General features: G+C 38.1%; 1 protein-coding gene across 1 annotated transcript in view; it reads left to right on the top strand.

Moving 5' to 3' along the window:
* LOC307176407 (uncharacterized protein C8orf34 homolog) overlaps positions 1-12,566 on the top strand; it is a 333,767-nt gene that overhangs the window by 77,343 nt on the left and 243,858 nt on the right. Inside the window, 1 exon segment of the mRNA XM_079902445.1 lies at positions 6,885-6,913. Coding sequence (XP_079758571.1) covers positions 6,885-6,913 — 29 coding nt within the window.

Below are 12,566 nucleotides of genomic sequence, written 5' to 3'. Positions count from 1 at the left end.
CAAGGAGGTGTAGGGCCAACGTGGTGAAGAATATATCTGAGTAGAGTCCGTAAGGATAAAAAGGTAAAGCTAAGGTAAAAGGAGAGTGAAGATGTGTCATGAAGTGGGAGGTTCCTGACAGAAAAGCATGTGTGTAAAAAGAAGGAAGAAAATTCACAGAAAACTTTCAGAGAAAGAAGAAAATTTTGTACTGTTGATGCGTTAAGGGTGAAGTGAGTAATAAAGTCAACGAAGGTGGAGGTCTAGGTGGCAGGGGCGTTGGGGGTGAAGATGATCCTGTGTTTCCGAACGATCACTCTGGTGCCACGTGGAAGATGGAATTGATATGGTTCACGTCTCAGGGCGAAAACCAGATGAAGAGAGCCTGAAATAGAGCGGTAGCTGCGGGATAGAAAAGAGGGAATGGTTTAAGACAGGTATTGGTACTGGTCAGCTGCGTGTTAGCAGCCAGGCCGCACGGCAGGAGGTGAGCGGTGGGCAAGCGAGCAAAACCTCATCACCTGCTCCCCGTCACTCGCATCACCGCCTGGACCATCCCCGCCCTCCCCCCGCATCCGTGGACAAATTCTTCCATGCGACCAGTCCCTGGTGCAAAAAGATTGGGGACCGCTGGTTTAAGAAGTGTAGAAGATTATATGGTTAAGACTCACTGATATGAAAGAGGTGTGAGGATAAAGAGAGAATGATGTGCTTAGATTGTTTTATTTTTTTGGTTTTGTTTATAATCAAGGTGACTGGGTGCTGCCTCTGCCTCAGATAGGAATTCAAGAGGGTTTGAGGGTGGAGGAGGAATGTTGTTTCAAACACCTTTGGTACATCCAAATGGTGTGGATAGCCCTCCTCTGTTCCCAGCAGTCAAGTGTGTGTGTGTGTGTGTGTGTGCGCGCGCGCGCGTGCACGTGTGTGTAAATTGCTATTTGGAGAATAAATTTGATTAGGGATATAGGTACAGGAATCTTTAGCATATAGGGAAAAAGAGCCCTCCCCCAAACACATACCATCAACATTTGAGATACAGGAAGAAAAGTGATCTAGTTGACACTGAAAAGGAATTTTCAGACAGGTAGGTTGAAAACCAAGGTAGAATGCTTTCAAAAAATCAGGGAGAGAAAATATTTCAGAAAATCTAGCTGTCCGAAGTGGCAGATAACTTGGTAAAAAAAAAAAAAAGATGGCAAACACATTCATCGTGTGTGCAGGCATCGCCAAGCTGTGCTTGCATTGTTTCCTGCAATAATAGGAAAAGCTGGAAATTAAGTATCTTTTATTAGAGAGAGAAAAATGGATAAAGAAATCACGGTACATTCACACAATGGTATACTTTATAGTCATTAAAAATGATACTGTAGAAAATAGTTACTAATATAAAAATAGAGTTTTATACAAAAAGCAGATAACAAAATAGTATGTTTGCCTTTAATTTTGTTTTATATATGCATATAGAGGCATACCGCATTTGTATGTATGCCTGTATACGCTCAAAAAATTCTTTGGAAGAATTCACAAGAAACTGTTATCCTTATTTATGAGTGGAGACTTGTTTTCCTTTTCCCTTTATTATATTTTTTATTTTGTTCTGTGATAAATATGTATCGGTTTGACCAAATGAAATCAAATAGGCTTTTTGCAAAAGGCAGAATCGGGGTAATCTGTCTTTACAATTCTGATATCATTGGGATTTTTTCCAATAGGGAGTCAGACTTTGGAAAATAGCTACTTCCAGTTTATACCATATGAATTTTCTGATCTACTCTCATGAAATGAATTACACTGACTAAGCTGTAAAGAATCGTGAAAATTTGCTACTTTCATTTGTCTTAGCTGCCACCTGATTCTAACTCTAGGGCTAACCTGATGCCTGGGAGAATGGAAAGCTTGGTGGAGCAGGTGGCCCCTGTTTACTTGATCTAGCGCAGCTTGGAATGTGAGAACTGTTTTGGAAGAAATTCCTGATACCACTGAGACCTCTCTGAGGGTTGGAATAAACGGAAAGGCCCATAATTTGAAGGACACAAATGAAAGTATCCAGATAGGTTTGCAGTACAGCAGAATCAGGAACCAACCTCCGATATGCCTGTGGGAGCCCTTGCCTCTTTATCTAGAAGAGAAGCTTAGTTTCTGAAGGAACTCATTTCCCCCTGTTCGTTTCCAAGAAGCCCACTTCTATCTGGGACACCATTGCTGCCCTAAGCCAAGCCTCTCTGGCTACTCTGAAAGGACAGTGTCTCCTGTAAGATCTCACTTGGGCTTTTAGGAAGACCATGTGATCCAGTGTGCATCAAGAGTCCCATAATCAAATCCTGGGCCTTCTTTCCTTACAACATATTGTGGCAACCCACTGTATTTTCTCTCGCAAATTCTGTTCCCCACTGCCCCTCAGTTTCTATAAAATTTAAAAATATACCTTAAAATATGATGGATTTTGAGAGTTAATGAAGTGCCTAAAAGTTGTGAATCTCATCTCAGGGAACAGCTGTGAATGTTCTGCTTGGTGCTGGGAGAACTATCCTGGCTACTCAGTATGAATGGTTCTCATTAGAGCTTCCTGCTTCTGTAAAGAAGCGTGTCTTTAATATTCTTTCAATAGGTTAAGCTTTGATTAAAATCGAAATACAAAAAGTGAATAATATTCTAGGCAATTTGACATGGATAATAGAGAGCCTAAAGAATTATACAATGTATAGTATTTATTTAGATAAATTCTTAGGTAAAAATCATCAAAATATTTAAATGTTAAGAAAATATAATAATAGGTATCTGAAAAAATATGTAAGACCAGACATTTAGAACGATTAGAGGCATCATTTCTTCCCCAAACCAAGTTCCCCATTTAGTTAGTTTGAGCTTTATTGTGGGACTCATCACTTCTTATACTTTAATATGTCTTCATAGCAACCTTTGTCTTCATCTTAATTTTCCATTGGTAAAATTTCTTGGCCCTGCACAACAGCTTCTGATACTTGCTAAAATGGACAGTGAACAGAGGATGTACAGAGCTAGCTCACAAGTGAGGTGCAAGTTCTGTGTGACATGCATTTTGACCATTCAAGGTCGTTAAGGTCTCTTGACTTACTTACCTGGAAGTTCTTGGCTACACTCTAGATAGGTGAAGTATTGCTGCTATCTTTATGAATAATGGATTCATAAGTCTGAGGTGTAAAAGAAATTTAAAGACCAACTGATAACTTTCTAAAAACTGAGTGAGGAAACTCTTTTTGCAGGGCCAAGGGCATTAATGCAGAAAGTTAAAAATAATCAAGGGAGTTTCAGAAATCTCAGACAATTGGGTAATGGGTTATTTAATTCCAGATATCTAATTTTTATGATTTTGGATGAGAAAGAAAATTTTGTTTTATGTATCTACTCTCCCTTTCTGTCTTTTAAAATAGATTAAGTCTTTTAAACATTTATTTTTAAACAATATATTCAGTTCTAATCTTGAAATCATACTGGAAAGGAACATTTTTGTAATAATTGTATCAATGTAAATATAAGCATTTGAAATATATATTTGGCTTCTATAAACTGGACTGATATGTTTACATAAACCATTTGGTACTGTATAAAATTCCTACATTATCTTGAAATCTGAGTTATTCCAGGTGAGCCTGAATAATTTCATATATTTTTTAAACCCAAATATTCATAAGTGTGTGATATGCTAGACCTCTAGACATGTTTATCATTGCTCAGAAAGCTGTGGGATCTGCCTGTCTCAGAGGTACTCCCTACTGTAGACTCATTAGAATATCTCAGAGTTCTTCCCCACACTCAGTCAGTAGTGATGCTGTCCCGCTGCAATGCTCCCTTCATGAAGCGTTCTCTCCCTGAATTGTTGAAGCAGGTACCTTCATAATACAGCAAGTTCCTGAATAATTGTTAAGCTTAGGTCACCCCAAACCCCCAAAGTCATGGCCGGACTCTGTTTTAGTGTAGTGACACGTAAAAATTCTTAATTACCAACAGTTTTTACCAAAGAAGAATTTTGTAGAATACTGTTATGAAGAATTCATCTTGAATACATGTGTGTTTCTGGTTTTATCTACAAGGGGAAGAATGATGCCATTTGTTGAGATGAAGTAGGGCATAGTATTTTTTCTGCTTTGTGTGTGATTAATTTACTAGTTTAGTGGACTGAGATATTAGAGCAACTGGTAAAGTGTCCTCCACAGACACTCCGTACCTAAGCAGAGAGGGGATCTTTACTCAGGTTCATTTTCTTGAGACTACTTTCAGATTTTCTCTTCCAACCCAGTTCATTCTTTCTTGTGCTTTAGAGTCTGCTGAACGCTGGCTTCAGTCTGTTCTTATTTTCTGTGTTTCCTTGGACTTCAGAATTTTCCTAGTCTCTTGGCCCAGGAAGGTGATAGTCATCATGACAGCAGAGCTAGAGACTGACACCTTGGTAAAGAAAAACAGACAGAGACAGTGAGGAGAGAGCAAAAGAGCTGCTGAGAATGAAAGATAGATGCAGACAAAGATTGAAGTGGAAAAGAATCTTTTCAGTCCTACTTTCTGTTCAATTTACATTGATTTTATGAACTTCCAGGAGCCTGAGGTTTGGAATTATTATGTGGAGGTCCATAGAAAAGCCAACCCCCAAATAAGGGCTAGGACTAGATTTGTCTGCAAAGGTTTAAATGAACCAGAAATCAGAAAGTATGCTAACCGCTGCCATCTCAGGGTTTCTCATCACTAGTCACTCCTAGTCACTCCTTTAGGAATAATAAAAATCATTTCAGTTAGAGGTGGAATTGTGCCATCAGTCTGTTGTTATTACTCTACAAGGAAGTAACAGAAACTGTTGAAGCATATCCTAAGGAATGAGGCTTGGTTTGAATATTCAGCAAACATTTACTGGGTTATGATCATGTGCTTGGATATGAACTGTAATGGGAGCTACGGAGATAAAAAAACGATAGCTGCCTTCAAATAACTTGATGGTCATAACTCTAAATCCTTAAGTCCTGTATTATGTCTTCTGGCATATAAACCAGGCTTATACTGGAAGAAACTCCATGATGAAACCAAATTATGAAAGAAACCCATAACCCTTTCCTTCCAAATCCCCTCACAAACTTCATTTCCCTGTATTTCAAGAGCTCATTAAACAAAACAGAAATCAAGAAAAGCCTCATGCACTCCCTTCAACTAAGTTGAAGGAATTTAGTAATGATTAACTATAGATGGAGAAAACTAGCTTGGACCACCGGAAGATCCCACTACAGTTCTTTGGTGAATTGGACAAAAGACAAAGTAGCTCAAATTCCTTCCCTCTTCACCCCGCCAACCCACATTCTCACTGTATTCATTACGGTCAATAGGAAATGGTTTCTCTACAGGGTGTTCAACCATGTGAATTGTGAAGTAGAGGGAACACTCTTTTGGACACATTTTCTTTCTAATAACTTCTTCAACACCATCTCAGAGACAAGAAAACAAACTTTTTGCTGTTAAAAAAAAACCTTTATTTTATTTCATTTATTTATTTTTTACAAAGAATACCCCCCACCTGGGGTGAAAAATATATCTGGTTAAGTACAAAATATAGTTTTTGTCATACAAAAAGATATACAATTAAAAAGCAACAAAAAAATGAAACCACCTTCAGCCCACATACTTTCTCAGGAAAGGGAAGATAGAGCTCAGTGCTCTGACACAGGACCGTGAACAAAGTGCTGAAGCTGAGAGAGACTGAGCCAGTGCTAGAGGCTGCAGTGAGAGAGGGGCTGTCAACATCCCTGTCTCCTAACACTGGGCAGGAAGGGAGCCTTCACGGCTTTTGTGAAGACCTGCCCTCTAGTTTCTCATGGCAACATAAAAAAAAAACCAAAAAACAGCAACACTGGGGTTTGACACCAGCTTCCCTCTGTCCTATGTCCTAAACCTGAGGGCTGGCCACACCTGCTCCAGTGCCTGGCCACAGTGCCTGTGTGCAACCATAGGCACAGCATCCTTCAAACAGAAGGGGAAGTGAGACAATGGGAGGAGGATGTCTTTAGCCTGACGTGTTACGACTGAAATGCCCACAGGGATTCAGCAGCTGGCTCGGAAGAAAGACTGTGCTGGTGATAAAGATTTGCTGGTCATCACCATATAGAGGAATAAAAATGTCAGTGGTATGGGGTAGGTTACCAAGGGAAGTGTACCCTTGGCATTTCAGGCAAGGACTCCCTACCCCCAGAGAAGAGTATTCCTGTGAAGGAGACAAAGGAGAATAGAAAAGGTAGGGTAGCATTTCAAGAAAGAGAGTGGGGTTAACAGAGTCTCTCTCATCACAGAGAAATAAATTAAGGACTAAAACTTTTTACATTACTAACTTAGAACAATTTTGGAAGAATGGTAAAGACAGAAATTGGACTGATGTACATTGAGGAGTGTGTAGATGGGAGAAGGGGAGCTTGTGAGGATAGGGGAATTAAAATACATGACCTACAACCACCTTTCTGCCTTAATGTTTTATCACTCTAGGAATCTGAATCAGTTCTTAAAAGAGAACAAAATTGTAACAGGCTAAGTTGCACTTGATTGTCATTATCACATAAAGACAACATCTCTACAGTTGTCTTTGCAAGTTAGCTCTGCATTTAATAGCCTACAAGCTGGTAGGCTTGTAGGTGCCTGTTTTGTTTGGTATTTGTTTTGTTTTTGTTGCATCATTTGCATTGTTCCAGCAGTTCACGCTGGTATAGTGACTTAAATTTCTAATTTGTTTTCATCAGTAGAAAGGATGGTACCACATTATTTTGAAGCACTCTTAAAAAGAAAAAATAGCATGGAAAATGCACTAGTTCTACAAATTGGAACTTTCGTTTTTGTTTTTAAGATTGGGTTATTAAGGATTGCTTCTAAAACTTTTTATTTCTCTCTCTCTTGAATCCCAGGTATTGCAATTTCAGAGGAACTCGATAAGGTACGTTGAACCATCTAATGAAAATAAAATATAGAACTTACATTTTAATCCATTGTCTAAATGAAAGAGTTTCTGAAACATAAAGTGTTCAAATGTAATTTAGTTGGTGCTAACATTTTAAAACTTTCAAAGTTATATGCTTTAAGAAAGTTATTGCATGAAATATATAATATCACCTGTTCTTTTGAGTTGAGAGTTTTAGAATTTGGTTAGAGAAAGCTGAATCACTGTAATCACTGAATCACTATATTAAAAATGAAAACTAATATGAACTATTTGGATTCTGCCTGTATCTAGATGATGATGATGATCATGGTGATATGGAAGACACTTGTACTTTTCTATAGCTACCCATTAGAAACCTTACTCAGTCAGATTTTTTTTTTTTAATTCCAAGATGCCAAGGGAATATCATGGTGCCTTGGACTGGGGTGATAGTTGTGAAGGTGGTGAGAAGTGATATGATTAGGAATATATTTTAACAGTAATGTCAGTGGAACTTGCTAATAGATCAGTTGTAGAAGAAATCAGTCAGTGATGATTCCTAGGTTTGGGAGATGAGCAAGTAGGTGAATTGTGGTGCCACTTGACAGCATTGGAGAACCTGGGGAAACAGCACATTTGGCAGGTTGGGGTGGCGTCAAGATTTCTCTTTTGAATTGTTTAGTTTGAGTTGTCTATGAAACATATTTATATGAGTTCTTGCTCATGAGTGAGATTTGATTTAGAGTTATACATTTAGGAGTCATTGAAATAGAAGTTCTCATTTTTTTTGGTCTTAGGACCCCTTTATACTCCTAAAAATTATGTAGAGGACCCCAAAAGCTTTAATTTATATAGGTTTCATTTATCAATATTTGCCATGTTAGAATTTAAAACTGATAAAAATTTTACATGTTTATTCATTTTAAAAATAGCACTGATAAAACCATTTCACAAAAATAACATTTTTATGAAAAATACTTCATTTTCCAAAACAAGATATTTGTGAGAAAGTGGCATTGTTTATACATTTTTGAAAATAATCTTTTTACTGTCTGGTTTAATTGAAAATTTTAGATTTTCATATCTGCTTCTGCATTCAGTCTGTTGTGGCTGAAAAAAAATCTGACATCGTATTGGAAAAAAGAGAAGCACCTAGAAATAGCCATCAGTATTTGGTGAACATTGGTCCAGATGTCTCTCTAAAGAGAAAACATATTGAAATTTGGCTTGGTGCCTAGATATATAGGTAGAAAGAAAGTGATATATAGGTAGAAAGAAAGTGCAAAAAATGGGATTATATAAGTCATGACATTTTAAAATAATAAACTATAAGGTAATAATTATAATTTACAAAAGCAATAAAGTTAGTATCCTTCTATTCCAAATAGGACTATACCTTTTGAGTTTCATACCCAAAAATACATTTCTGATTCACTAAATAAATGAAATTTATGAATGTACTTTTAAATATGAATTGATAGGGCTTCCCTGGTGGCACAGTGGTTGAGAGTCCGCCTGCTGATGCAGGGGACACGGGTTCGTGCCCTGATCCGGGGAGATCCCACATGCCGCGGAGCGGCTGGGCCCGTGAGCCATGGCTGCTGAGCCTGTGCGTCCGGAGCCTGTGCTCCGCAACGGGAGAGGCCATGACAGTGAGAGGCCTGCGTACCGAAAAAAAAAAAAAAAAAAAAAGAATTGATAAACCATCCTAATATTTTAAAATTATTTAAATTTCAATCTGTACTATGTGCAAAACCAGATTCTGACTATATACCATAGCAAGTAGAATAAGTGGCAGGTGAGGTCTTCCAGCTTTGTCCTGCTCTTCTAGTCCTCTGCTGTCCATCACTGTCTTTGCCCCAGCTCGTCTCCTCCTTGTACCGTGACTTTCCTTATAATTTGCAGAAATTTAATAATCCCTGTCTTGTATTTATTTTTTGTGTTCATTCTAAGTGCAAAGACATAATTATCACTATTTCTGGGTTCATTTTTTTGCTCCTTCCAGTATATTCTGCAAAGCCCTGCCTGCCTGAGCCATAAATTAGCTTGTGAGACTGCTTGGCCCTTGTCCTTCCCTTTTTTTCCTGGGCTCTGACTTGCAGCCTGGTTAGTATCTACGTCAGCCTTTTTTTTTGGTGAGCTAAAGGACATACTAATTGTTCTTTGAACTGAAAATGGATTTCACCTTCATTGGATAAAAATGTGGAAGCCTTGACACTTGGTTAAATATCATCCTTAGGATACGTCCTCCCCCTTCTCACCTCCTCTCTTCTAAGCACTAGCTCAGGGGAGTTTCCATTTAACTAAGTTGCATAAACTGCAGATTTTCACTACTTACCTAATGTTCCCATTTTTGAAGACTCTGTGGAAATTGCTGAAATTTATTACATATTTATTATTTTTCAATAGGAAGATGCCAACTATTGTCATAAATAAGCTTTTATTGAAAAAAATTATGTCAGTGCAAAAAGATTGTTCCCACTCTCACATCTGATATTCAGGAGTGCAAAGTTATACAGAGGACACACAGGCTTCCAGAGCCAAAGCACCATCCTTTGCCTGCCCCTTGGGGGAGAGGGAGAGCCTGCCCCATGGCGCCCTCTGCTGACCATGAAGCGCACAGTCTTCCATTTTTCTCGCTAAGAAAATGTGAATCTTAGGCTGGTACTAAACCTGTAGTCAAAAAGAATGATTTAAAAACTCTTAGAGGAAAACATAGGAAGATCACTCTTTGACATAAATCACAGCAAGATCTTTTTTGACCCACCTCCTAGAGTAATGGAAATAAAAACAAAATTAAACAAATGGGACCTAAGGAAACTTCAGAGCTTTTGCACAGCAAAGGAAACTATAAACAAGACGAAAAGACAACCCTCAGAATGGGAGAAAAAATTTGCAAACAAATCAGCGGATAAAGGATTAATCTCCAAAATATATAAACAGCTCACGCAACTCAGTATTAAAAAAACAAACAGCCCAATCAAAAAATGGGCAGAAGACCTAAATAGACATTTCTCCAAAGAAGACATACAGATGGCCAAGAAGCACATGAAAAGCTGCTCAGCAGCACTAATCATTAGAGAAATGCAAATCAAAACTACAATGAGGTATCACCTTGCCCCAGTTAGAATGGATATCATCAGCAAATCTACAAACAACAAATGCTGGAGAGGGTGTGGAGAGAAGGGAACCCTCTTGCACTGTTGCTGGGAATGTAAATTGATACAGCCACTATGGATAACAATATGGAGGTTCCTTAAAAAACTAAAAATAGAATTACCATATGACCCAGCAATTCCACTACTGGGCATATACTCAGAGAAAACCATAATTCAAAAAGACACATGAACCCCAATGTTCACTGCAGCACTATTGACAATAGTCAGGTCATGGAAGCAACCTAAATGCCCATCGACAGACGAATGGATAAAGAAGATGTGGTACATATATACAATGGAATATTACTCAGCCATAAAAAGGAACGGAATTGGGTCATTTGTAGAGACATGGACGGACCTAGGGACTGTCATACAGAGTGAAGTAAGTCAGAAAGAGAAAATCAAATATCGTATATTAACACATATATGTGGAACCTAGAAAAATGGTATGGATGAACCAGTTTGCAGGGCAGAAAAAGAGACACAGATGTAGGGAACAAACGTATGGACACAAAGGGGGGAAAGCGGCGGGGGGGTGGGGCTGGGAGTGTGATGAACTGTGTGATTGGTATTGACATGTATACACTAATGTGTATAAAATGGATGAGTAATAAGAACCTGCTGTATAAAAAAATTAAATTTATTTTAAAAAAAGAATGATTTAAATGGGTGTTGAGCTGACACCTGTGTCTTTAATATAGTAATAAAAATCAATACAGCTTCTTCCTTTTAATCTTCCATTAACAATTTTGGGGGCTCACTAAAGATCTACTTTTCTTAACCTTTATAAAATACTGATCTTTAACTGTCATATTCTAATTCACTTATTATTTCACTGAAGTTATTTTTTCTGTGACTTTTAAAGTTAGTTTATGAATTCTGATAAAGGTATTAAGAATTATTAATTCTACTTAAGATGGAAAAATAAAACAGAAGCTAATGTTATTTTTAAGGCTCTTTTAAAAATTGTGAGACTTCAATAAATGTCTTATTCATTAGTCTTTTCCTTTCCCTTTTCTTAGCCATCGTATTGTTTTCTACTGCTGTTGTAACAAATTGAAACAGCACCAATTTATTATCATACAGTTCTGTAGTTTAGAAGTTAAACCATGCGCCTTCCTGGGTTAAAATCAGGTGTAATAGGGCTTCATTCCTTCCTGAAGTTCTAGGAGAAAGGTGTTACCTTGCCTTTTCCACTTTCTAAAGGCTGCTGCATTCCTGGTGCATGGTCCCTTTTCTGCATCTTCAAAACTAGCAGCAGTGTCTCATTTCTCTCTAAGTGAATCCCGGAAAAGCTGTCCACTTGTATGAAATCCTGTGATTAGTTTGGGGCCACCCAGCTAATCTGGATAATCTCATTTTAGCATCTTTAACCTTAATCATGCAAAGCCCCTTTTGCCATGTAATGTAACATATTTAGAGGTTTGGGGATTGGGATGTGGACATCTTTGGGAAGAGCCATTATTTTACCTACACAGCCACTATCCAAGCTCAGATGGTATTACCTTTCATATCTTTATCTAATTCTTCAGGCTCCTGCCATTCTGATTCACCCTTCAAAATGCCATATAGTAAGCCTGGCTGGTTCCTGCTCGGTTACCCTTCAGTAGGGCAGTGTGACCCATCCTTCAACTCCTGTGAATATTGGGTGATTATGGACTCACCCTTCTCCAGAGGATGGTTTCAACTCAGTGGGAGCCATCCTGCCCAGAGATGCCTGGGTTCACCATCAACCAATGACTGACTAAAATAAGACTGAGTTGTCATTTAACATTGCAGAGCTCCTTATGGGGTAGGCTGAGAGTAGACATTAGCTGAACCCATATCTTTGCCTAGCTTCTTCCCGTCTTCTCCTGCTTCCTTTAGTCTCTTACAGGTTTCACTTAAAGAGACTCCCATCAGTAAACCACTTGGTTAGCCTCGGGTTTTAGGGAACCCTACCTAGGGAATTCTGCTAAAAAATTTTCCATGACTCCCTGTTACTTCACAAATTAAGTCCAAATTTCTAAGACTAGAATTAACAGTTTCCATTTTGTCTTTCAAATCTATATCTTATGCTTCATTTTCCTCTTTTTCTCTACTCAGAGTCTGTGCTGTCCTGACAAAAGGAGTACTGTAAGGCAGCCAGACTACAGTACTTCCAAGTCATATTTTTAATTTATTTCCACATTTTTGCTCATTGTCAGTCCCTCCCCTTTCTCCAACTCTTTTCCATCCTTCAAGCTCCAGGCTTTCAATGTCTTCATATATAAAAAATAATATGTGCAGTTATTCTTTGATCAGATGATCCTACTTCTATGAGTCTATTCCAAGGACACACTGGCAAAACTATAAAAAGACCAATGTGGGTGACTATACATTGTTGTGCTACTTTAATAGGAAAAGAGTTGAAATAACTAAATGTTCATTGAAAGAAGAATAACAGATTAATTATAGTACTTCCACTATAGAGTACCATACAGCTATAAAAATGAAAGAATATCTCTGATATCTCTGTAGATACTATAGAG

Source organism: Stenella coeruleoalba, assembly GCF_951394435.1.
Source record: "Stenella coeruleoalba genome assembly, chromosome: 17".
NCBI classification, from domain to species: Eukaryota; Metazoa; Chordata; class Mammalia; order Artiodactyla; family Delphinidae; genus Stenella; species Stenella coeruleoalba.
Note: the sequence above shows the minus strand (reverse complement) of the source record. Positions and strands in the feature narration are given on the sequence as shown.